The following is a 26,574-nucleotide window of genomic DNA, read 5'->3' as shown; positions in this document are numbered from 1 at the left end:
GCCCACAATCTTAAAACGTCCATGGCCACTGCTGAAATCAGCCAGTGCTCATGGAATGCATACTCCCTCGCTGAGCCAGACGTGAAGTCCAGTGTGGGGAAGCACCACCTAAGTCCCAGTGCTTGAAGAGAGAACATGCCATTTATACACGAGGAACCCTAGAAACTGCTGACGGACACCAGCTGCATGTGACACCAGGGAAGAACTGAGGCCTACCACCAGTCATGGGTACTCACAAGTTTCAGCTGTGTTTGGGCGTACAACATCTGTCCAGAGAGGGCCGGAGCCTGAGACACCAAAGGCTGGGTCTGTGACTGTGGCGGGAGCTGCGATGGTTGGTTCTGAGCAACTGGTGGCTGCTGGGGCTGCGGCTGGGGCTGGTGGTGCTGTGGGTGATGCATCTGCTGCAGCTGCTGGGGCAGGGTCTGGGAGGGGGGAGGCTGTGGCTGCTGCATTGGTGGCTGCTGCATTGGCGGCTGGGCCTGTAAAGCCTGCTGCTGCTGCTGCTGTTGCTGCTGCAGCTGCAGCTGTGCCATCCGCTGCAGCTGTTGTTGCTGCTGTATCTAGGGGCAGAACAAACAGCACTCAGTCATCCCATTGGCCTCTGGGCTCTGGGCCAGCCTTGCCCCTAGGAAGCCTGCTTGGGCTGTTCTCACATGGGAAGAGGGAGCACTTCCAACAGAAGGAAACTGAGGACACACCAAGGGTGCATTTGTGCCCTGGCTACCAGAGGCTGGCCCACCCCTAGGCCTGAGAGAATGAAAAAGAATCAAGGGAACTATCGGGAGGGTCGAGTAAGGGGAACCATCTAAGCGCAGCCCTGCAGAAGCTGGGATAAACACTCAGATGACAGATCTCTGAAGCCTTTGCAGTGATGCTTGCTTGGTCTCTACAGTATGTAATAGTAAACCACTCTTGGTTCTGAGAGAGAGGCCTCTAAGATCCAGGAGGATGGCCACTGGGAAAGGAGGCAGAGGGCCAAGGCCTAGAGGAGGTAGGAAAGTGGAGAGGCCCCTTCAGGGATCCCCTCTCTCAACCAAGAGCGAATCTAACAATAGATGCTTAACACGTCTGGATGCTGACTGCAAATCATGGGAGGAAGAAATTATTTTCTTAGAAGCAGGGTTTCTACTGTGACATTGCCATTCTCTTACAAGACACCAGATGATTAGTGCTGTGTCCAAAAATCAAACATTCAGGGACAAAACAGGAGGCATGCATGTCCTCTAAAGAAACATGCCCACAGGATGGCTCAAGCATTCCTGGATCTTGGCATGTTCTTCTCACTTCCTGCTTCAGTTAACCCTTCCATGAACTGTTTGTACCCAGAAGCTTCCACGGAGCCAGCTGTCAGCACACAGTAGGCCTGCAGTCAGACACTGGAGCCTGGTGGAAAGGTCCTCCTCATGTGATCACAGCACCTTCCTAGCAAGTCAGTGCCTATTTCTCCTCCACATTCCAGGCTCTGCGGGAAGCTCATGGAGGAGGAAGCTGAGGCACCATATATGAGGATCTGCTGCTGGCTTTGGGCCCCTGCATGCAGCATGGTGGTTGGCGTGTATCTAGGGCTCAAGGGCCAAAGAACGGAGGCCGAGTGTAGAAACAAAGGCACCTGGTACCTGTTGCTGGTTTTGATGATGAAATTTAATCAGGTGCTGCTGTTGTTGCTGCTGTAGCTGCTGCTGCTGCTGCTGCTGCTGCTGTACTACTGCCTGGAACTGCTGCTGCATGGCATTCTGTTGAGCCTGGAATTGCTGCTGCTGTTGCTGCTGCAGCGCCACCTGCTGCTGCTGGAACTGCTGCTGCTGCTGCTGCTGTTGCTGCTGCTGCAGTGCCACCTGCTGGAGCTGCAGCTGGGCTGGAGATGAGACCCAGGCAGGGGTCAGGCCTGGTGGCACAGCAAGGAACGCAACAAGCAAAGAAAGACCTGCCACCCCAGTGCTGTGCAGACTGGAAGGGTGGTTAAGATTGTCTGCTACCACGCTGGCCGCTAGAACTTAACAGATGTGACGGGAGCACCATTTGAAACTTATGAAACTTACTATTATGAATTATTTCATAATAATAAAAAGAAAAAGGCTAAGTCTATTGAATGGCCAAGAGGCCCAGCCTCTGGTGACCACTAATCTACTTTCTCTTTATGGATTTGCCTATTTTAGACCATTTCAAATCAGTGGAATCTCGCAATACGTGGTCTTTCGCTTAGCATTGTATTTACAAGTTTCCTCCATATTGCGGCATAATCAGTAATTCATTTCTTTTTATTGCCGAACAGTATTCTGTGTGGGATTTCCCACACTTTGTTTATTAATTCATCAACTAGGGACATTTGGGTTGTTTCCACTGTTTTACTATTATGAATAATGCTGATACAAACAATCATTTACAAGATTTTCAGTGGCATAGTTTCTTTGGGAATAACGAAAATGTTCTAAAATTGATTATGGTGATGGCTGCACAACCCTGAATATACTAAACACCACTGAATGTTGCAAATTAAATGGATGAACTGTATGGTATGTGAATTATATCTCAATAAAGCTGTCATCTTTTAAAAAAGAAAGAATACAGATTTTTTCTATGCTTTGCCCAGTTTCCACTGATGGTACTTTTGTAAAATTATAACATAATATCACAACCAGAATATGCACTCATTTGTGTGGGTGTGATTATTAAGTTCTATACAATTTTCTCACCTGGGTAGATTCAGCCACCATTACAGTTAAGACACTGAACAGTTCTGACACCACAGGGATCCCTAGCGGAGCCATCCCCTTAAGCAACCCGACCCCTCCACCCCTGGCAACCACTAAGGTGTCCTCCATTTCTGAAATGTTGTCTTTTCAAAAATGTCATATAAGTGGGACAATTAGCTTTTTCATTTAGCCTAATTCTCCGAAGATCATCTGGTCTGTAATATATATCAACAGCTCTCTCCCTTTTATTGCCAAGTAGTATTCCACGGTACAGCTATCTCACAATTTAACCATTTATACCACAAAGGATATCTGGGGTGATCACAGCTTTGGGCTATCACATAAAGCTGCCACGAACATTTGTGTACACAGGTTTTTGTGTGAACAAAAGCTTTCATTTCTCTATGATAGATGCTTAAGAGTGAGATTCTTGAGTTGTATTTTTAGTTTTTAAAGAAACCAAACCATTTTACATTCCTACCAGAAATGTATGAGCGATCCCGCTTCTCCATTCTTGCCAGCGTTTGGAGTTGACACTATTTATTTCAGCCATTCTGACAGGCGGAAGAACTTTTAAATTTATCTTTTTGTTACAGATTTCTAACTCTGTTTGATACAAAATATTATGTATGTGGCAGTAATACTTTGAAATTGTTGAGGTTTGCGTGGTTATTTTTATAAGTGTATTTGTTCTATCCACATGCTTAGATGAAATCGTTCATTATGTTGTTCAAATCTTTTCTAAATTTATCATTTTTTTGTTTGCCTAATTATCAATAACCAAGAAACTAATTGCTCAATACATCTTTCATTTTTGAGTCTTTTTCCAGCTTATATTTTAGGTGTTTAACAATTATATAGCTGAATTGTTTTCTTTCATTTATATCTAACATATTTCCTGTTTAGTTAATTCACATTTATTATAAATATATTTTTCAGCTTATTTGTATTTGTCTTTCCTTTTCTAATCTTTTCCCTTTTTTTTGCTTTTTTACTGAGGTATGACTAACAAATATTTTCTTTTATGAATTGTATTTTTGTTGAGTGGGCAGGTTAAACTTCGTATTGTTTGAATTTTTGTTGTTCTTTCCTTATTCTGTTTTTTCTTATTGGTTTGAAATTTACAATCGACATCTATTGTTTTAGCAATACTTTTCCAATTTTCTCATGCATATTTAAGTAAATAAACTATAACTCTAGTTTAACCTCTTTCCCCAAAACAAGGAACCCTGAGAACCCTCTTGATATTTTAAAGTACGTTTTATGTGCACATGATAGACCTGATATCCTTGATATATTCCCCTGACTTCCACTTAGTTTGGTCCCTGTTTATTTTCTTATGGCCACACAGCAGACTTACATTAAGAGGCAAGACAGGATAACGGCTAGGGGTACAGCCTCTGACCTAGACCGCCTTCATTCAAATCCCAACTCTGTCACTGCTCTGTGCCTCAGTTCCCTCAGCTGTAGAAGAGAGACAATAGTCGCATCTACCCCATACAAGGAACTAAGATATAATCTATTATAGGTAAAACACTCAAAATAGTGCTTGGAATGTGGCAAGTTGGCTCTGAGCAACATTTTACAGAGGTAATTTTTGTTTACACCAAGGATTCTCAACCTTGTCCCTATTGAATTTTGGGCTAGACAATCCTATGTTGTGGGGTGCTGTCCTGTGCATGCAAGACATTTAGCAGCATGTCTGGCCTTTACCCACTGGATGCCAGTAACACCCCCATCGTTGTGACATTCAAAAAGAGCTTCAGACATTGCATAATGTCCCCATGTGCAAAACTGCTCAGAATCACTGTTTAGATTGACACGTTTACTACCTTGCATGAAAAACATTTCTTTTCCCATCTTATACCTGGCATCTTGGGAAGGACGGTCTGAGAGGTAAGAGGAAACGGTGAGCAATAAGAGTAGGTCCTTAAAATATCTTTTAGTGAAGGTATCTTAGGCTTTATTTATCTAAAAACGTCTTTGCTTCCTCCTAGTCCTTGAAGAGTTTTGCTGGCACACAACTGTGGTTGGTAGCTCCCTTCTCAGTGCTCTAACCACCTTCTACTATCTTCTTGACTCCATCACTGAGTCTGCTGAGTCTACTTATTTAACCTGTGTAGGTGTGCTGAGCTTTTCTCAGCCATCATTTCCTCACATACTGCTGTGCTTCCATTCTCTCCCCTTGTTCCTTTTATTAGACGTTAGTCAGACCTTCTGATTTTATCCTCTACATTTCTTACTCTCTTGTTTTCCATGTTCTCTTCTCTGGGCTAAATTCTAGGTAATTTCTTCAAATGTAGCTTCTAGTTCACAAATTCTTTCTTTAGCTCTAGTTAATCTGCTGTTTATTAATCCATGTCCTTCTTTTCAATAATTTTATTTCTTGTTTCTACAAGTTCTACTTGGTGCCTTTTCAAATCTGCTTGGTCACTCCTGATGGTATCACAGTGCTTGTTTATTTGGAATTCCATCCTTTATTTAAGTACACCAAGCCCATACCTAACAATTGCTATGTGCGCAGCCCAATGTGGGCATTTCCACATCTGTTTACTGCGTCTATTCCTCCTTGTGGTCTTTGCTTCCTTTCATGCCTGCTATCTTGGACTGTGTGCTCACTGCTGGACCTTAACCTGTAGTTCCCATAGTCCGAAACTTGGAAGCATTCTCTACCAAACTGTCCTTGCCTTTAGGGGAGCTAGAGATGCCAGAAGCCCCAGCACAAGTTCTACTGGATGGAGGGATCCCAGATTTGCTTTCTCCCATCTTGCAAAAGGCCAAGGTGCAGCAGGGCAAAGAGCTTTCCCTACTTTTTGCCAGCCCAGCAATCCAAAATGCAGCCTACCCAAATCTAGTTATCCAGAAGGAGGGTTCCTCAGCACCCAGTCTGTCAGAGCCAGAAATAGTACTTATATTTAAAGTCAGTTTTACATGTATATGATATAAAATTCATTGAGGAACGAAAGCATACAGAGTGAAAAGTTAAGTCTCACTCGAACCCTGTACCCCAGCCTACAGCCTCATTCACAGTTAGCGTTTGTGTTTCCTTGAATAACCCAGGTCACCTGGGGACTATCACAGCATGCCATGGACTGCCCTTTGAGAGCCCCAGCTCAACCTCTGACCCAGGCCCTGGCCTTAATCACAGAGTGGCATTTGGAGAAAGTGTCGAAAAAAGGGACAGCAAATGCCCATCAGGCCACAACACCTATTTCAGGTAGACGAGGCAGGTAAAAGCTCAAATCAAAGTCAGGGAGGGAGAGTCTCTGACAGAGGCTGCAGCAGTACATGAAAGTAGAGAACCCACTTCAACCCTTTCCTAGAGCTATACAGGTTACAGGTCCCTCAGAAGCTGAAAACAGGATGTGGGTCAAGGTCAGACTCGGGAGGGTATGTGCAGGATACCAAAGCTTTGCCACTGAACTTCTGTTAGGAGTGAGACTGCAAGACAAATCATGGGAACATACTAAACTCTTACATTTTAAAACTTTTTTTATTATAAGTTTGTGACGAAAGAAATTCAACCAGAACAGAGTATAATGTAAAGAGGAGCCAGGGCCAGCGCATCTCCTGTGTGTTTTTCCATAAGCTTCCCTGTTGCGTCAGGTGTGCGGATAAGACAGAAGGGGACAAAGGACCTAAAGAAGAACTGAGCAAAGAGCTAAGAGTCAGATGGAAAGGGATGGGTAAAGAGAGGAGAATAAAGATACGATGGCTGGGGATAGAAGGTTCCAGTGCAGGAATGAGTGGGAATGAGGACATATGTGGTCTCTGAGACGAGCAAGGGTATGCTTGTAAAGTAAACCCAACAAAGAACAGGGTGCTCGGGTCAGTGACACTGCCCTCTTCATAGGGTTACTGCAAGGGATACGTGACAAAAATACACTGAAACACCATAACCTGCACACGAGTGTTCACGGCAATTTTATCTATAACAGCTCCAAACTGTAAACAACCCAAATGTCCCTTCAAGGGTAAATGAATAAGTAAATTTTGTACACTTAGTCCATGGAATACTACTAAGCAATGAACGGGAACAAATTACTGGTACAACTTAAAGGATCTCAAGGGCATTATGCTGAATGAAAAAACCCAATCTCAAAAAGTCAGATACTATATGATTCCAGAGAGAACATTCACAAAGTGACACAATTATAGCAACAGGGAATACATCAGCGATTGCCAGGGCTGAGGGTTGGTGGAGTGTGTGTGATTAAGAGGCATACGACAGCTTATTGGTGGTGACGGAACAGTTCTGCATGCTGACTGTGACAGTGGTTACTCTATTCCACACATGATAAAATCTCACAGAACTACACACACGTAAGTGCATGTGCAAGAATGTATGTAAAAACTGGTGACGTCTGAATAGTCTGAGTTGACAGTATTGTCCCAATGTTCATTTCTCAGTTATGATGATGTACTAAAATATCATCATTGGGGAAGCTCGGTGAAGGGCACACGGGAACTCTGCTATTCTGCAACTTCCTATGACGCAAAGTATTTCAAACATAAAATGTTGTATAGAGGGAAAAAAGTACCGATGCCGTCTGTGGTCCTGAAGTACATTACAAGTACTGAATAAATGTGAAAACCAAAAGTTCATCAAAACAGGTCTTGGAAAAGGGGAAGCCTGCGCTGCTGCCCAGCTCCTGGCAGCTGTGGCTAGGCAGAGAACACAGGGCTGTGTCCTGCAGAGAAGCGCAGCAAGGGCAGGGGCAGCACTAGAAGGGACAGCTCCTGAGATCGGGGAAGTCTGGCATTGACAGCACTTCTTTGTGGCCCCAAGACTACCCTGAGACGCAACTGTCTATTTCGGCTACAAAACACAAGTCCTTGGATGTGGCCCCATGCCACCCCAACCTCCTTAAGAGTCCTCCATTCCCACCCAGGGGTAAAAGGAGGGGCTCAGTGTCACCTAACCCTTCTGGTAGACCAAAGAAGGTTTAGAGCCTCTCTTCCCCACACCAACAGAGACAAAAAGATAAAAAAACAGAACTCCTTGGAGCTTCTCTCAGGCTCTTCTCGACACCATCTTAAGCAAAGGAATAAAATCCGTGTTGCCACCAGAGAGTGTGGCAGGTTCTCTGAGAAGCCTGGTACTCACTCTGTGGAGCTGCCGTAGACACGACAGTCATGCCGTGGGGCGCCATCCCTGAGGTGCCGGGGGGTGGCTGCCCAGAGAGAGACATTGGCTGCCCCATGGCGCCAAGGCCTCCCATCCCGCCCAGGGGCTGTCCTGGGCCCCGAGAAGGCATGCCGATTCCAGCTGCTCCTGCAGCAGGTCCTCCAGTCAGGCTCTGTAGTGCATTCATAGGGTCTGTGGGAACACAAGGGCACAGCGTCTCAAGGAAGCGCCCACAAAGTGGACGAGGCTCCAAAGGATATGAGGCTTCAGAACACCTGCCCCATGCTGTCTCCAGGCTTGAGCCCCTCAAAGCCCCAAATGGTGAGAGAACAGAGTCCTGGAAGCCTCCCAAACCCAAGCCCAACTGTCTATCACACCCCAAGGGACAAGATGTTGGGCATATTTGTTACTGCTTCTGGACCATGAGCCTTACTGGGCAGGGAGCATGTGCCATAGTCCTGGTCTGGCCTGTGCCAGGGTCCTAATGTTGAGGGATTAACTTGCCCTTCAGGGCAGGCAGCGGCCCCTACCCCTCCTGGCTGTACAACCCTTCCTGCTGTGTGAGCACACAAAAGCCCTTCTTTGAGTAACAAGAACACAGGGGTCAGAGAAGCCAGGGAGACAGACAGATGTTCTCCAGGGAGGTTACATGTCTCCCTGCACACCAGAAGCCCATCTCTGCTAATCTGTGCACGACCTCCACAGAGGGGCAGTTCTTAAGATAGACTCCTACATCCAGGGCCACCAAACCAGCAAAAGCTAAGGCATGAAAAAGGGGTCCACACAGTGTTGAGGGGCACTACGACACTGCCAAATCCACAAGGTCTGCGGACTCAGTTCAGTGAGCAATTCTGTGACTCAGGACAAGGAACCCAAGGTTCTTGTCACACACTCTCATGAGTGTGGCTCACAGCAAAAGGCTACCTACAGACAGATATGGCCTGGCCTGGGCACCTTGCGACAGAACCGGGCGCCAAAGGACCCCACGCTTCAATGCCAAGAGCCCAGAATTCTCCTGGCCATGTCCTCTGATCCCACCTGGCCCCAGCTGGCTAAGAATCACTGCATATGCAGATACCCTGAGGGGGGACAGGGTCCACACAGGCAGATGCAGCTAGCTTGGCCAAGGCAATCACTGGCAATCATCTGACATATATAGCTCTGCTGCCTATGTTAAGACAAACAGCATAGCAGGCTGACTCCTTTCCCAACAGGTCAGGGTTTAGTTGGCCATCTTAGACCTAAACTCCTTCACTGGCAGCTCAGTCAGTGAAATTAGGGATGAATCATCAGATAGTGTTCCTCTTAAGTGATAAAGCCTTGAAATTAAAAAGTAAAAATAAATGATAGTTTTTAACTTATAAAGAAACTAGAAACTTAAGAAAGTGAATTCACAGCTATTCCCTAAGAACTACTACCACTACATGTTATTATACTGAATATACCATAACAGTTCTCCCCCAGAGAGCTCAAAATTTTAGACAAGGTCTCAATAATTATATGAGTTTTTACAATCTTTTTGTTGGTCAAAAACAGTATTTAAGTGAAACGTGATGGGGCAGTATCATATGACGGCACAGACTGCCAGGAAGAGGAAGGATGGGGAGGGAGGGAGGGGTGCAGCTCCACAGTTCTCACGGTCAGCCAGAGCTTTTCTCTCTGTGAACTTTCACCTCTAGTAACAGCTTAACCCCAGGCACACGCAGGAGCCACAATCTCATTCCTGTTGTCCCAGATCCAAGGTTAGGATCAATTTTAATTCAAAAAGGAAAAATTCTCACCGCTGACAGAAGCTTGAGATTTCTTGTTATCTAAAAAAAAAAAAAAAGTAAACAGTTTTACATAACCACATATTTCCATAGTAAGTCAGTTTTACAGGAATTTGCCTAGAGATCATTTGCTAAAACTGAGCTGCCCCTGCCTAGAAACTAGATAAAAACACCTCAGAGCTTCAGAGCATGAGTAAATGTATGAGAGAGAGAGAGAAATATTTGGTCCATCCCATTCCTGGTAGTGCTGACACACAAGGGGGCCTGGGGAAAGATGGTGCCAAACCGCCTCAAGGTCAGCCTGGGGCCCCAGAGAACTGCCCCCAGGTAGAGCTCACTTACTCTGGACCTATTCTAGTTCTCTTTCTTTCCCAGGTCCAGAATCTCACCATGGGCCCTGAGCAGCAAACAAGAAAGCCACAGGGATCCATGATGGACTCAGAATGGTGCTAAGAATTCCACAACACCTCCATTTTCAGCCTGCTCTGTGAGGGAGCATCTCCATTTTCTAGATGAGGCTGGCCAAGGCTGGCTCGAAGCCAGATCTAGCTGGCCCCAGCACCAGGTAGGGAACTGCCGCACCACTTCTACACTCCCCTGAAGAGCTGGTGAGGCGGCTGTGGACACGGTAGCCCACAGCACTGTGTTTGCCAACATGCCAGGGACACCTCCGAATAGGTCAGCCCAGCCCCGACGAGCAGAGCCCCTTGCCAGGACAAACCAGGGCAGTTCATCCAAGCTTCTCATTCCCCAGGCTCCTAGTCCCATCTTCTCTTGTTCTATACTCCATAGGATCTTCCCAAACACAGGGGGAAAAAAAAAAAAATCCAGTAAAGGTCACCTTGTTGGACATTCTGGTAAAAAGCTATTGTGGAAAGAAGCAAAATCTACTGGCCACACAGGGGCTCCGGGATTCTTCTTTAGCCTGGCATTACTGACACTGAAGATGTAGCTGCCTCTACAATCAAAGGGGAACAGCAACTGGATTTGCTCCAAGGACAGGCTGTGTCAGAAGAAGGCCATCTCCCATGGCCACACAACTGTAGGCAGGCAGGAGGCGCTACTGGCTGAAAACACAAAGTGCCCTGCCAGCCGGTTTCCTCTAGAGACTGCAGCCATCCAGGAACGCTCAGTGTCTATGTGCTCATACGTAACACATTAAAAACCACCAGGACCCTAACACTCTGAAGAGCCAAAGCTGCTGCTCTGCCTGGCTGATAGGACCAGAGCAGGATCCTGGGAATCAGAGGAGCCAGAATGTGGCAGGGGTCGGGTGACCCTTATCATGGCAGGGAGCTAGCGGCAGGATTTAGGAAGTTGGCCTTAGAAGCTTCCAGCCTGACAGAAACACATTTAGGTCAGGCCTCCCTGGGTCAATAAAACCAACTATTAGAGAAGGAAGTTTCTGTTCCAGGGTAAACTGCTTATTTAAGAACTGCCTAGAGATAAACGTAATGGTTCTTTTAAAAAAGGAAGTTAAATGGACAAGCAGAAACAGCAGTCCAGTTGAAACCACTTTGAGGCTAACATTTCCATTATGGCAAAATCAGTATTTTTGAGGCTGAGGCTCTAGGAGGATGGGAGAGATGGAATCAAATGCAAAGTAATAAAGAACATCCCAGAAAGCAGGAGCTTTTACACAGACATTCTAACTCAAGCACTGTGCCCAAGAAAGTCTCCACTACCACGACAAGTCTCCACTACACGACAGAGCCAGCTTCTCACAACCATCCAGAAATATAAAATTTTACTTACGAATGTCTCGAAAATGGATAATGAGCCTGGCCACGAGAGAAAGGTATTCGTCCTAAAAGTAAACACAGGAAGCAGTTTAATGCCAGATGAAGTAAGGCCATGTAATTCCCCGTTGCCACCCCCTTTAATTCCCATGCCACCATGCTGAGGCCCACTTGCCCTGATGGCAATGCTCTGCCTGGTTCAGTCTCCTCTGGAATCCAGATCTCAGAGAAAAGCTGTCCGTGCTGAGCTACAGCAGACCAACAAATGGCACAGAGAAACAGAAAAACAAGAAGGGTACCCAGAGACTTCAAACTGCTGCTCCTTCCGCCCTGCTGTAAACACTTAACTAAGAGGCCCAAGAGCCAGCTCAGGCACCATTCTTTTCAGAGGGGACAGTAGGTCTAGAGGGGATGAGGAAATGTCCTAAGGTCCCAAGGCATATTAGAAGTCATGGGCTGGCTGCTTTTGTCTTTGCACTATCTGTATTCAAGTACTTCTGCTTTTACTAGCCAGCCTGTTGCTTTTTCACTGCTGACGTCACACTTGCATGCAAATCTGGAAGTCCCTGGCTCTGCTTTTGGAGATCTGAATTGACTACACAGGCAAGGAAGAGGACACGAGGCCACTCAAGGATGGCAGGTGAAGGCCACTGCCTAGGGCTGTCTTTGTCCCAGCTGCCCAGCTGCCCAGCTGCTGTGTTTCTGGAACTGCCCAGCAGGGCTTGCCTTCCACCAATTGTCCTCTTTGCAACCAAGGACACTCACTCCCGGGTGTTCCGGGGAAATCATTACTGTGAGTTTGTCCTCTCGTCAACAAAGTTAACATCTGTTTGAGTTAAAATCTAATTTCGCAGAAGCTATACAATCCTTCTCCTCCTCAAAATGCCCATCCTTCCAGCAAGGCAGCCTCGAAAGGGCAAAACCTTCACTCTCTGCCCTCCTCACATGACCCTCCTCCTAAGTTACTGACAGTGACAGTCCACTTAACAGCAGACTGATGAGACCTAGGACCCAGCTTCAGCACCTGTGATGGTACTGCCCCGAGATACATGCCTTTGAGCCTAGGGACACTCAGTGAACCTCTGTTGTAGGAACACCTCATGGAAAGGGAAATAAAATGAGTGGTCTCAGATGAATGTAAAACTATACGCACACTTTTTAAATCTTTATTATCCCTCATCTATTCCAAACTTCACCTCACCACTTTTTTTTTCAGCCAGGGGAATCGACAGAGGAAACTAGGAGGGTAAAAGGCCCAGGGGAAATGGTAAGGCTGGGATGATAAGCACGTCAAAGGAAGCGGGTACAGAAAAGGACAGTGAGGTTCTGGACACTCAGGAGGTGCTGTCGACATCCTCAATTTCTGACTAACTCCATCAATTTCTGGTAGAAAAGAGAATGTGCTGGGAATGAAGGGGCCCCGGAATTGGGCTCCTGCACACGGACCACCTGCCGAGGCTGCTCCATGAAGGACGACAGTATGGGAAGCAAGGAAGGTGGTGTTAGTGAGCTCGGGAAATGAAGTGGCCAAGTATGAGCAGACAGGACTAGGAGCTTGCCAGGTCAATGTCTGGTGTCTGGTTAAGGCCTTGGGCCATCTTTTAGGTGGGCGACACCTTAAAAGAATTTGTTGTTTTCTCTACTTTCATAAAAGGTAAAACGAGAAGCAGCAACCAAATACTTTCACTCAGACACAAGATACAGTAAATGGGGCTCAAGACCATGTCCCCAAAACCTTTCGCATAAACCAGGACCGGAAGCCACCACAATGCAGTCCCAGCGTCATTCCTTGGCCCAGAGTGGGGACGGCCAGCACAGTCTGCTCCTGGCTGAGGCTGCTCCCCTGCTGAAGTGGAAGCTCTCAGGACCAGACCAATGTGAGAAGGCCTGAGGAGGAGGGAGGAATGCTACCATCTGACAGGAGAAATGAGCGCAGGAAGCAGTTAGTCGCACTGCTGCCAAGGGGCTTTCTTGTGGGTGAAATACACCTTCAAAGTTCTTGCAAAGGCCTGGTCACTCAGAAACCACTGGGGGTTGAGCACTGCAGGTCTGCTGCAAGCGCCCCTTTCCACGGGAGAGGCTGGGATCTGAACTGCACCTCTGATTTCCCCTGGCTGGCCTATCTTACTCCCCAGGCTCCTAAATCTCCATCTGCAGAATGCTGGCATCCTGACTGGCCTCTCCAGGTGTGAGAATTCTGGGCCCCCCATCCAGACAGACAGGTTACGGTACCTCCTTCTGCTCTAAAGCACTCCGCCTCTCCAGGAGTGTTCCAGGAAACAGGCTAAAGAGCATGTAACCTTCCTTATCTTCACTCACCATTACTACCTCCTCTGCCCGACATTAAAAATTTAAGTGTTCAGGCTGCACTTGAGGCTGGGTATTACCTGGCCACAGACAATAACAGCTAACACTGGCACTGATACGGTGCCAGGTGCAGCCCTAAAACACTTTACATATATTAATGCTTTTAGTTCTTCCAACCACTCTATTAGCAGGTACTACTAACATGCCTGGTTTGCAGATAAGAAGACAGAAATGTGGGGGAAAACACTTTACATAAATACTTGCTTGACCTATACAAGCCTTGCAATAAGGGCCCAACAATAGGGTGAAAAACGTCTCCCCACATGGATGTGGAGCGAGCAGCAGCAGGGACACATATATGCTCCACATAAAATACCACATGCCACACACTAACACCTCTGGATTAAGACACAGGGAATCTGAATATATATATTTGCTTATATCTGCAAAAAGAAATGCCAGAAGGATAAACAAAAATTGAAGATCAAAGTTACCCCCAGAGGTACCAGGAACTGGCTGGAAATGAGATTTCCCAGCTTGTTATAAGGTTTTCACACTGGAAGTATATAAATCTTTTACCAAATCAAAATAAAACCAAATAGAAAGAAATAAGTATAATTCCTAAAAATTCAAAATAAACCAAAACATATGAGCTAGATATCAAGTTGGTGTCAGAATCACACAGGGAAAAGAAGTCCTTTTAGTGATCATTTTAAAAAACAAAAAAGCAAACAAAACACTCCACATCCTTAGTGGAAGGGATACATTTTAAGGACAAACAGAGATGCAAAGAAGTCTTAAACTTAAAAAAGAAAGCAAAAAGAAACCATAAACTTCATTCCACATTTTGTTATTATTTGTCACTAATTTGGTGGTAACATTAGTCTGTTTATTCTGAAAGTATTTTAAAGCAAGTAAGTAAATATGCTAATGATATGAGAAGCCAAGATATTCATAGTAAGAGAAAAGGTACATGTTTAAAATGAAAGTAAAACTCCATAGGTTAAATCTGAATTGAAACATCAGTGTGAAGTTACGGGGGTTTTGAGGTGGTTGTTTTTCAAAAACGGTACTTCTTAGCTCTGCTAACAAAAAAAGCACTTAGATGCCATGAGCAGCCAGTGCCCAGAATGCAAGCTCTAAATACCATTTCACTCTCAAAAAGGAATCACAGTTCCTTAGAAGAATGGCCGATTCCAGGCCAAGATGGCAGGCAAGCTACAAAAGATGAAAGGATTGGTGATAAGGGGCACCAAGAGGGACAGGACGGTGCTTTGGGGTTGCCACTGGATGAGGATGGGATCGTCTAAGCAACAAAACGAACAACTACAATGAACTGAAACACACTAGATGCAGTGCCTCAAACTCATAATGTTACTGACAGGTAACCCATTCTTATCCTCATCCCTAAGCCCCACTGGTCACCCTGGGGGTATCAAAGCGGGTATCTTTCCTTGCCCTGGAAAGAAACGATGGATAGGAAAGCATTCCTGGTGGTCCAGAACAGGCTGTGTTTCAAGCAACCAAGTAGCCCTGATGATAAAAGAAAAAAAACTCTTCTTTGCAGAAAAATTCCAACTAATAAATATAGAAGAAAAGCTGTAATTAAGGACAATTGCCACTTTACAATGGCCAGTTAAATGATGGAACCATTGGGTGATAAGTGAAAAAAGAACTTTATATGAGAAGTCAGGCCCTCATTCTCTGAACTCCTGACCAACTGTGGCCCTACAGGAAAACTGAAACACTCAGAAATATAAATATAAGGCATCATCTCAGACACAGCCTTGCTAACAAGGTCACTGCACCCTCTGCTCTTTCAATCTAACACCCATTTCACTAGGGGCAGGAAGAAGCGAGTGAGGCAATGCTGTTGGCAGAAAATGGATGTTAAAGATTCTGCCACTTAGGACTCAGAAAGAAGTGAGGAACCTGGTAGAGAAAGCTCCTATCACCTTAGAGAATACATGTATCATTAAAAACAGAACATTGGTAGAAAGATCAACATTAAAGGTGTTTCTGGTGAGGACTCAGAGGAAATGAGGAACATGTTCCTGCAAACTAGAACAAAGAGAATCCTTGTCATATAGTGACAGAAAGTTTTGCTGAATTGTATCCTAGTTGTGGGGAAAGCAGAAGTTATAAGCAACAAACTTGGATATTTGGCTAAGTAGACTTCCAAGCAAAGTGTTAAAGCCTGGCCTGGTTTATTCTGGCTGCTTATAGTAAAATGCAAGAGGAAAGAGATAATTGAGGGAAGAATCATTAAGCAAAAAGGAACTGGGACTTGATCTGGGAAATTCTCAGGTTACTCAAATTACACACACAAAAAAAGTTAATATTAGGAGATTCACTGTTAGGGTGTGGCCAGGCGAATTTTCCTAGTGCCAAAGAGATTAGGCATGTAATTCATGAATCCCCTCAATCGTCTCACAGAAACCAGGAACAGAAATTATATGATCTAGCAAAGATCTGAGAAGAAATCTCTTGTCTAATGACATGAATCCTGTCACATACACAGGAGACCCACAAGATTTTTGAGTGTTATATAGCAGGAACACTGCCAGTTTGGACTGAAAGGGACAGAAACTGGATGAAATCAAAGAAGAGTGTCAGATTCCTAAAATTCTACTAGCAGGAAACAGGCTGATAAAACTACTCTGATGCAAACATGTGCTATTCTTCAAAAAAAAGGAAAGATGACAAGGACAGAGCCTTGAACCAAGAGGCGAAAGCCATGGCTAGTCTGTGGTAATTTGTTAAAGCAGCTATAGGAAACTAATACGTTGTCTCTAGAGATTTACCTATTCTAGGTATTTTATACGAAGGCAATTATACACTATGTGGTCCAAGCACAGCTACAAGCTGAATGCAGCTTCATGAGAGGTCACAAGTGATAGCAGCAGGATGCCAAACAGGCAATTCTGATTGCCCCAAGTCCTGACCCACAGAATCAGGAGAAATAACTCATTGCTTTAGGCTACTAAGTTTTGGGGTAGTTCTTTATGAAACAACAGATAACAATATTGAACCAACAAGTTCTGCATTTCAAAGGCTAAAATAAGTTCCATAAGGCCTCATCAAATCTCTTTTAAGAAAATACAAACTAACAAAAACAACAAAAACATCTCATCCCCCAAAAATCTGCAAATTATATATCTAATAAGAGATGTATCCAAAATAAAGAACTCTAGCAGTCTAAAGAAAAAGACCAAGAACCCAATTTTAAAATGGGCAAAGGATCTGAATAATCATTTCTCCAAAGAAAATATACAAATGGCCAATAGCACATAAAAAAGATGCTCAATATCATTAGTTGTCAGGGAAATGCAAATCAAAACCACAATGAGATACTACTTTATACTTATCACGATAGTTATAATAAAAAAGACAATAACAAGTGTTTATGAGGAGTGGAGAAACTAGTACCGCATACACTGTTGGTGGGAATGTAAAACGATGCAGCTGCTTTGGGAAACAATCTGGCAGTTTCTCAAAAGGTTAAACAGAGTTACCATATGACCCAGCAATTCCACTCCTAGGTGTATACCCAGGAAAAATAAAATCATGTATGTCTACAGAAAAGTTTGTATACAAATGTTTATAGCAGCAATATTAACAATATCCAAAAGGCAGAAACGATCCAAATGTTCAACTGATGAATGGATAAATAAAATGTGGCATATCCATATAAGGAATATTATTCAGCAATAAAAAGGAATGAAGTACATGCTACAACATGGTTCATGGATGAACCTTGAAAATAGTTTGCTAAATGAAAGAAACCAGTTGCAAAAACATATATTGTATGACTGCATTTATATGAGTTCAGAAAAGGCAAATCCGCAGCAACAGGAAGCAGATAAGTGGTTGCCTAAGGCTAAGAGTCCAGGGAAAATGGAGCATGACAGCAAATGGGTATGAAGTTTCTTTTAGACAACGTTATAAAATTTTGATTGTGGTGATGGTTAGACAACACTGAATATCTTAAAGACCACTGAATCGCACACTTTAAATGGGTAAATTGTATAATATATCAAGTAGATCTCAATAAAGTTGTTATAAAAGAAAATATTTATATACATCCAGGGCACAGAGCTCACAAACATATACTCATGCGCTCTGACCTCTGTATAAGACCAGACTGTATAGATGGTTTCTGTTCTGGAACCTGCTTTCGTCAGCCAGTGATTTCTTATCTCTCCATTTACAAAATGTTCACCTTACCTAAATGTTCAGACCATATTCAAATTTCCCCAATTGACCTCTATATGTCTTGACAGTTGGTTTATCCAAGCCAATATCCAATTGAGGGCCATAAATAACAACTGCTTTTAATTCGTGACACACAAACATGTCCTAGAATTCCAACACTGCACTTGGGCACAAGATGCCCAGAGCACACTCAATGCAGAGGAGGGTCAGAGGTCAGGATCTGCATGGGGGAGAGGGCAGGTGTGGTATAGAACAAAAGCCCCGGGTATCAGCCTCACTTTGCAAAAGCTAGGTAACCTTAGACAAGGAGCTTGGCTTCTTTGTGCCTGTTCTGTTTCATTTCTACTAAAACAGCTCCACCCCAGGGAGAGCACATGGATGGAAGGAGGTAGTCCCATGAAGCCCATACTGCCTGGCCCAGGACAAGAGCTCACACAGTGGAAACCCTCCCTAACTCCTCCACCTGTGATATTCCTACCTGGTTCCTAGATCAAGGCCTCAATCTCCACCAGCATCACCTTCATCACTTAACTAAAGGGGACAGGAACTCTTCCGGGCCCACGTGTCAGGGCCCTGTGGGGCTTAGGTGAGGACTCCCTTGGAGGCCTAAGGCCAGAGCCAGTTCTTACTCAGAGCACTTGTCCCTTCTGAAGGAGCAGCTGGGGCCTGAGTGACTGCTCTACAAGATTCATGGGAGCTAACCATGAATGATGGGTGCTGGCAGTGAAGTCTGGGGTCAGAGGCTGGGCCTGTATCCTGAGAGTCCCCCCAGTACCCTCCTTGTATCTGTAGAGTAGACACAAGATCCAGAGTGCTGCAGGCAAAGCCACTAGTGTCTGGGATCAAGCAGTGAGAAGCCACCCCATCCCCACTTCCCAGGCAGAGAGGCTTCCAGATCTGCATCACATCCTTCTCTTCCTGAGCCTCTATGACAGAGGCTCCACCCACCAGGGCCTTACCCGGGTCTTCGCCTTCAGGAACACATGGCTCTCCATATCCTTGCTGGATTTACTGTGGGCCACGCCAGCTTTTCTCATGGCATCTTCACTGAAAGACAAAGGAGAAGAGATGGTGACGTGACGTATACCTATGAGTCCACTCCTGCAGGGTCATGGCCAGAAGGCCCTGCAACAGCAGCTACCCCTGGGTGGAAGGGGCCTGTCCCTCTTACACCAGCCTTGCTGAGGTCTAGGGAGGGCACTCAGTAGAGTGATCAAAGACAGCTGAACAAGGAAATAAGAGGGCAGGGCCACAAGAAAGAACAGGAAAGCTGGTCATCACAAAGCAAAGCAGCCACCCCCAGCATGAGGGGACAGAGGGGCCAGGCCCTAGAGATCACTCGCAACCAGTACAAAATCAAATGCATATTAGAAGGCTGAGTGGCCAGCCAGCCTCTATTTCCTGCCCTCTGAGTGGCCTGGGTCCTCACCCAATTCTGGCATTAAGAGCAGTGGAACCTCAGCTCTGGTCTCCTCCTCTGTAAAATAAAGGGGCCATGAAAAGTCGTCTCTCAGTCTCTCCCAAGCCAAAGGTCCCTATGTGGGACACGCAAGTTCTCCAGATGGGACTCAGAGGATAAGTCTCAACTTCAATAACTTTTAGCTGGGGGCAGGAGGAGACAGACCACACACATGTGGAAAACATCTTAAAACCGCATTTGCCAACACAAGTACAGTAAGAGAGTGAATCTTATCACACATCTGATGCTCTGTCGGGATAGAGCCATGCACACTGGCTAAACATAAGCTCCCTCTAAACAGCAGCACACATACACCCCTCCCCGCCAACACGCACACACAAAGATAAGAACACGTGTGCATTTGTTAGAAGAGAAGGGGTGTATTAGGCTCACGTGCCGAGGCCTGGCCTGTCTGCTCACGGCCTGCCTTCTTACTTGTCTCCCAGTGCTGGGCCTTCTGATAAACAAATGAACAAGCACGTCAGGGCTCTGCTGCCTCACCCGAAAGAATAAAATAAGCCCAGTCCAGCTGGTGCTAGAAAGCTTTTTGACCACTCCAAACAAACGACAAAATTTCAGGCTACTGAAAGAGTGTGCACATGGGACTGCAGGATCAGGTCTGTGATTCTTACAGAAATCACAGAAAGGAAGCTAAATGTTAAGAGATGGACAAGCCTGCATTACTATATAAAGAAAAATAAAATAACACTGACTCACGACATTGTTAGATAACTCATTCAACATATGTGAGTTTGGGGTCCCTACCCCATCTACTTCCTCAAGCCTGTGGTAAGGAGGCAGCAACAGGTTCCCGCTGGCAAAGCACCCAGGGTAGAGCAGATGCACACACAAGGAAATATGTGACCACAGCCACAAGAAAGGTGAGAGAAATGATGAGGACAATCTGAGATCCAACGCATGGGGAAGCGAGGCTGGCAGGCCAGGAGGACCAGGCACTGATGTGCTGAGGCTGGCATGGGCAGGCACTCCACATGTGGAGACTGAGAGATGTCACCTGGTAGGCTTTAAGTCACTGAGCATTTCCGACAAGAGAAGTGACTGAGCAGACCCATCTTCAGAAGGGTAACTCACCTGTGACCCCCAGGACAGTACTTGTTCCCTTTCCTACCTTCCGACAGCAGTGTAAGGCACACCCTGTCACAGAGATGGGGACCAATGCAGGGACCCAGAGCAGAGCAGTGGACACGGCAAGAGAGCCCTTGCCAGCCAGCAGGACAGCCTGGAGGCTGACTAGGTGGGCAGTGAAGAGGTCACGGGTAGAAGGTAGAGCCAGGAGCCAACGTGTGAGGCACAGAGAGGCAGAGAGGCTGCTGAGGGCTTTGAGGGTGAGACTCAATTACACAGATGGGCTCTGCCTAAGAGCAGTGATCCCCGAGGGCTTAGCTAGGCTCTTGGCTAGATAAAAGCAGTCCTCCAAGCTGCTGGCTGGCCATTTTTGATTGGGTCAGCAGACTCACAGGCCCCACACAGACACTGCATCCTGACCCCAGCAAAGACACCTGGCACATCCACAGAGACAAGACACAGACAGGGACTTACTGTAATAGCTCTGAGGTGGGGGGACCTCAGCAGGCCCGAAGGTACCAGGTGCAAGGGCATCTGCTGGAGGAGCCCTGGTCAGGGCAACATCACAGATGAGCACAGGGACTGCATGGGCACCGCTGTCAGTGACTCAGAGCCTGAGGAGCACTGACAACACTAGAGGCCAAAAACAGGCATATCTTCACAAGCTAGAACACACACCTTAATAACAGGAAACAGAATTGAGATAAATGTCCAGTTCTGCCTGTGAGCTATGAAAGGGGCTGCACAGGTACGGAGCCAAGGAAAAAGGCAGCTCCTTGGCCGGGCACCAGGGCCCTGTGAGGCAGTACAGTGCCAATGTCACGCACTGGTCCCCTCCACTGCTGCGCTCAGAGCCTGCCCAAACTGGCTCTATGTATTTGTTGGCTGAAGAATAAACAGGCACCCTGAGCACTGTTTTCAGTTCTGCAAACCATATTTTTTAAAATGTTTTTGCTCCTGTTTGTAGTCTGCAGATCATGCTCCATAAAACAGAAGATGAGGCAAAAAAGAAACCAGGCAGTTCTGCTGTTACTATCCTACATTTTCCCCCAAGGAGCGGGGCCTGTTCTTTCCTTTTCAACCATCTCAGCATTTTGTCAGAGGTACCTGTCCATTATCGGGGTTCTAAGTGCATGTTGCATAGCATTTCATACCCGTGCTTACGTGTGGTGTCCCTCCTTTGCACTCAGGACCTACCATATCCACTGTATGAGGTTGTCACTGGGACCCAGGCCCATGCTGGGAGCAGTCTCGCACAGGGGAAGGACCAGCTGGTCACCAAAGCCTCCTCTACTCTTCCTGAGTTGGGCTTTGCTTCGGTCCCCAAAATGCCTGCCATAACAGCCGAACCTGAATGACCACTTCTCAGCCTCCACCTCCAGAAAACAACAAATCCCTTCCAGCAACTGTCCCTAAACAAAGGCAAACTACCACACAAAGAGACAACCCCCAAATACAGAGGTTACAGCCTCAGAGACATAACTGAAAAGAACCAATACTTCAAGGTGAGCTCTGCCCCCACACAAGCAAGCCTGAGGTCTCAGCTGGGGGAGGTCAGGGAGCAAAACCAGTGTCAGGGCTCACCAGAGCAGACCCTAAATGGCCATCCTGCCACAGTTCCAACACCAAGGCAGCCACCACCAAACCTAAAGCTGCCAGGGAGATGTTAGCACCATAACAAAAAGGCTCTGTGCGGTGGCCACTGCCTGGACACAACCAGCCCTCTGAGAAGATGGGTGGAGGCCTGATACCAGCTGAGAGCACATGGCCTTTTGCTGTGACCCGGACTCCACGAGCTCCTTCATTCTAGTTTCTTCCTGGTCACCACAGTTACACCTGTCTGCCCAGTCAGGGTTCCACTGGTATTTGGATTAGACCAGATCCTTCTGAGGCAAGACTTGACCCATTACACAAGCCCTGTGAGTTCCCTCACCAGGGACTGGATGAGGCCCTTACTGTAACAGACCTCGCCTGAGCAGAAGGCAGTGCCACGCCAAGAAAATACCCTGCAACTTTAGCTCCGTGCCCACCAATCGCTCAGACTGGAAACCTGGGAACTCCCTCTTCAGTTCCCAATCTAATCTCCATTCTCTAAAGTTCAAATCCTCACCCCCCATCTCTCACTGCACCTGTGATGACCTCTCTGGATGGGCCTCTCTCAAGGTCCCATTCTTGCCCTGCCACCTCTGCTAGCTCCTCAAGCCACACAGCTGGCGGTGAGTGTGGGGAGCAACCCAGGCTATGGCCATGCCTCCCTCGCCCACTCTGCACACTATCCTAGGCCCTGCTGCCTGGCAAGCTGCCCGACTACGCCACCGGCCCTGTCTGCTGGGCCCTCTGACCTTCTCGCTCGGGTACCCCCCTCCCCGCTTCACGGAAACCCTGTGGTCACTCTGATCACACCCATGGCTCCTCCTGTGGAAATTGCTGACTTCCTGTCTGTCGGCCCTGTTGTCCTATGAGCAACCTTGAGAGCAGAGATTATGGCATTCACCTCTGTACTCAGCAGGCAATAATCAGCATCATACAAAAACCTGGCTACTTGTAACACAAGGAGTGGTAATACCATGTATTTTGATGGAACATGACATGAAGAACCTGAGAATCAGCATGGCAGGCACAGGAGAAACCAAGCCTCGAACAACCACATCCAAACTGTAGAGGCCAAGGTGATCAGGGAAAGGCATGTGCTGCGGTAGACAGAAGTGCTGGGCAGCTGGACCTGGCAGGAAGTACAAAGAGAATGAAGGGCCTGAGCTCCGGAATCACACAGACCAGGGCTTGAATTATGACCTGGCTACTCGCCAGCTCTGGGTCTTCAGAGAGGTCTTCACGCCACCCCCCAAGCACATCCTCTTCATAAAGGAGCACTATGAAAGGGCTGTAGCCAGGATGAAGGGAGATGCACAGAAAGGGCCAGGGTGTGAGGACAGGCCTGGCCTCATCATGGCCTGCTCTCCCTCACCTCCACCCTATCTCCAAATTGGGAAACTCAATTTGTCAACTGGAGTCCAGTCCGAGTCCTTGTAATCCAAATCAGCTCAGGATAAAGCCAAAAACCCAGCAAACTGTGTGTCCTTGGGAAGGTACACACGGACACAAGCTCAAAGTGTGCTAATGCCTTGGTATGCCCCTCACCGCTTCACCCACCAGCCACCGACCCTGGATAAGGCACCACTTTGCAGCGTCTACATGTCCAATCTGTAGAGGGAAGACATGACAGTACCCACTTCACAGGGCTGTTCATTCTTCAGAGGATTACAAAAGTTAACATCATCAGGAGCTCAGCACACAAGAAGCACTAACGTGTGTTAAAGAAATCAGTCAGAGAATAGTCCACCTTATTGCACAGTAAGACTGCATCCCAAATACCTCCAACAAGCAGTGATGTTTGTGTCACCCCTTTTCTAGAAGATGACAGCATTCAATTACATACGGATCCCTCAGGCAGAGCTGCTCTCCCACCGAAACTCTGAACCACCTGGAAGTGTGCCCCCACGGGTACCCAGCTCTGCAGCCCCTGTGGGCCAAACATTTCTCAGGAAGGGCCTTTGCACAGGCATATTGAGAGGGAGAAGCTCTAAGCAGCCTCCTCCGCCTGCCTGCTGCCTGGTCCTCCCGTCCACACTCTATTCCAAAGGGCCCTGGTCCACACCCAAGAGCCCTCTCACTTCTCCTGAGACTACCCTCTTCATCGCTTCTCTTTCCATTGCTGAATAATTGCTTGAATTCTCAGGAGAGTGGGCGCCTCTGGTCCCCTGCTGGTGTCTAGAGCAGGATGGTTCATTCCTCCTTGGGTCACACACTCACCCTCCTAACCTCAGGTACACAGGATGCCTTCTGCCCATCCATCTGTGCGACAGCCCAGAGGAAATTTCTCCTGATTTGTGAACCACAACACTCGTTAACCCACTGACCTCTAATGGGGCAGTTTATGCCACCCCCACCAGTCCCCTAAGAGAAGCCTCCTGGTGAACTGCCACCTGCACATTGGACAGAAACTTGCAGCTCAGGTGTGACCCTTCACTTTGTATGTGTGTAAAAACTTCTATCATAAAAGTAGCAGATGATGGCAGGAGAATAGTTACACAACAGTGGGATGAGAAGGCTTTCCTAAGCACATCATCAAAAACAGACACCATAAAGGGAAAAAGATTCTGCCAGATTAAAAAAGATTGCTACCATACTTTTACTAGCCATCTACCAGAGACAAGAAAAGGTACCCTGATAATCCAGGTCCTCAGGAGCTCAAGCCCATCCCTGACATCTGAGGGGCGAGGCTCTGGCAGCCTGCTTCTCTATCGGAATGCTCACAGCAGTGTCCATCTGACCCTCACCCCAGGCCTGTGCAATGGCCCTAGCATGTTTGGGGACAAGCTCCCAACATTTGTGGTGCAGCCCAAGGGTGCTCTATGTTTGATAAAGCACAGCTCAGGCCAGCACAAGAGAACTGTGCCCATCCCCCACCAACACCCCCCCCACACCCAGCAAATGTCAACTGGAACCACGCATCACACGTAGATGAGGACAGAGCCGAGTGTCTGCCCAGCTTTAGCACCGAGGAATCCCATGAGCCTGCCTCCAGGAGAATGGCCCAGAAGTGAAGGCAGACCAGATGGAAAGCAAACCACCACATCAGCACTGAGAGGGAAACACAACCTTCACTGATTCTCATCACATCTATGGGTTTCACACTTTCGATTCGGAAAGATCCTATTTTTCACTGTAATTCTGGTTTGTTCCCCCAAAATATTACACTCTCTTAGGCGCCAAAATTTTTAAAAATCAGGAATTTATTTGGAGAGGATAAGGACTCATCCAGAATGAAAAACACACAGTTTAAAATGTAATGTTTTAGCCCTTTGAAAAGAGGAACAAGAACAAAGCCATATGAGGGGCATATGCTTAACTTAAAAATAAGAGAGCTTAAGTCACAATCCAAATAAATACATTCCCTGCAACAATTTCACTTTTAAAATAAAATCAAATGAGATATAACCTCCAGGTTGGAATGAGGGACTGAACTTACACATGTGATTTTGTTCCATCTCTAAACACCACTAAAACCACAGGAAAAAAAATAGATTTTGTTTGTCTCTAACACAAACTCACCAAGATAGGGAAAGAACGAGAGTGTTGGCGCCAACAACAGTGTTTTTAGAGACTGGGAAGCTGATGACCACGTGGTGATGGACACAGCAAGCCAACTAAGAAAGCAGGGCTCAAAGCTAATCCAAATCTTCGCAAGCTTCAGGACAGGGCGTGCCTGGTGCTCAGGACTGAAGATAAATGGAAGGATTCCTGGGTAAAAGCCACCACCATATCCCCTTCCCCAGTTCACACTACTGGGTAACCACTCCCAAACCAGGAGACCACTACAGAGGTATTCTCTGGAAAAGCACAAAATGGATAGTCGTTGGACTAGAGTCAACCCACTCTGTTGATAAGGCACAGGGAGGAAAAAGAAAGACGTGGACTGTATGGCCGTCAGAGTGACTAGATAGATCCACACTAACTGCTGAGACCCATCCACCTGCCTGCCTGCGGCCGCCTCCACTGCAGTGCCCAGCATGCTGGCACCCAGGCCTTCATCCTACAGCCCAGCATTTGGAAGACTATGCTCTAGAGGAAAGACTCAGAGAACCATAAGCCACATGAGGCTTTAGTGAACCTCCCTGTAGACAAGTCCAGGTACACAGAGCGTCCACTCACCTTCACAGTACCCCCTCTTGGAGTAAGCAGCCAACTAAGGGCTCCCAGACACTCTAACGTGGCAGATAAAGACCCCATGAAAAATGTCATTTGGAGCTATCAGAAACTCTGCAAGAAGAAAATGTCAAGAAAACTATACTATCCATAGAGACAAGGCACTGTACCTATTTAACAATAGAATGCTATAAAATGAAAAGTCAAATTACAAAAAAAAAAAGTGTTCTTATAAATAAAAGCATGTTAGAGTGAAAAGATAGGGATAAAATCGAGTAAATCACCCAGAGAGCAGAGCTAAAACACAAAGAGATGGATAACAGGAGATCAAAGATAAAGGGCCAACATTCAAACACCTGGCAAAACAAAAATTAAAAAAAAAAAGAAAAAGAAATATAATAAAATAAAACAATCGCTGGGGAGAGTGAGCATAGGGAGTGGAGGGAATTAGATTCCCATGAAATGATTT

At 46.4% G+C, this 26,574-nt stretch overlaps 1 protein-coding gene across 14 annotated transcripts in view; it reads right to left on the bottom strand.

The window, feature by feature from the left end:
• Positions 1–26,574, bottom strand: part of MED15 (mediator complex subunit 15) — a 57,353-nt gene that overhangs the window by 17,783 nt on the left and 12,996 nt on the right. For 10 of the 14 annotated variants that reach the window (XR_002779320.1, XM_023528278.1, XM_023528275.1 and 7 more), the window contains 6 exons: positions 18,814–18,901; positions 11,349–11,400; positions 9,606–9,635; positions 7,804–8,016; positions 1,620–1,888; positions 237–563 (listed from right to left, as the gene is read on the bottom strand). Coding sequence is in view for 13 of the 14 variants with exons in the window: in XM_023528278.1 (XP_023384046.1) it covers positions 237–563; positions 1,620–1,888; positions 7,804–8,016; positions 9,606–9,635; positions 11,349–11,400; positions 18,814–18,901 (979 nt within the window). In the remaining variant the exon portion in view is untranslated. Of the gene's footprint in view, positions 1–236; positions 564–1,619; positions 1,889–7,803; positions 8,017–9,605; positions 9,636–11,348; positions 11,401–18,813; positions 18,902–20,873; positions 21,033–26,574 lie in introns of all 14 variants that reach the window. The other 4 variants (XM_023528277.1, XM_011355924.2, XM_011355922.2 and 1 more) reach the window with 2 other exon arrangements.

The sequence above is a fragment of the Pteropus vampyrus genome, unplaced genomic scaffold (genome assembly GCF_000151845.1).
Source record: "Pteropus vampyrus isolate Shadow unplaced genomic scaffold, Pvam_2.0 Scaffold23, whole genome shotgun sequence".
Taxonomy (NCBI): Eukaryota; Metazoa; Chordata; class Mammalia; order Chiroptera; family Pteropodidae; genus Pteropus; species Pteropus vampyrus.
This window is presented reverse-complemented; position numbering and strand designations above follow the sequence as displayed.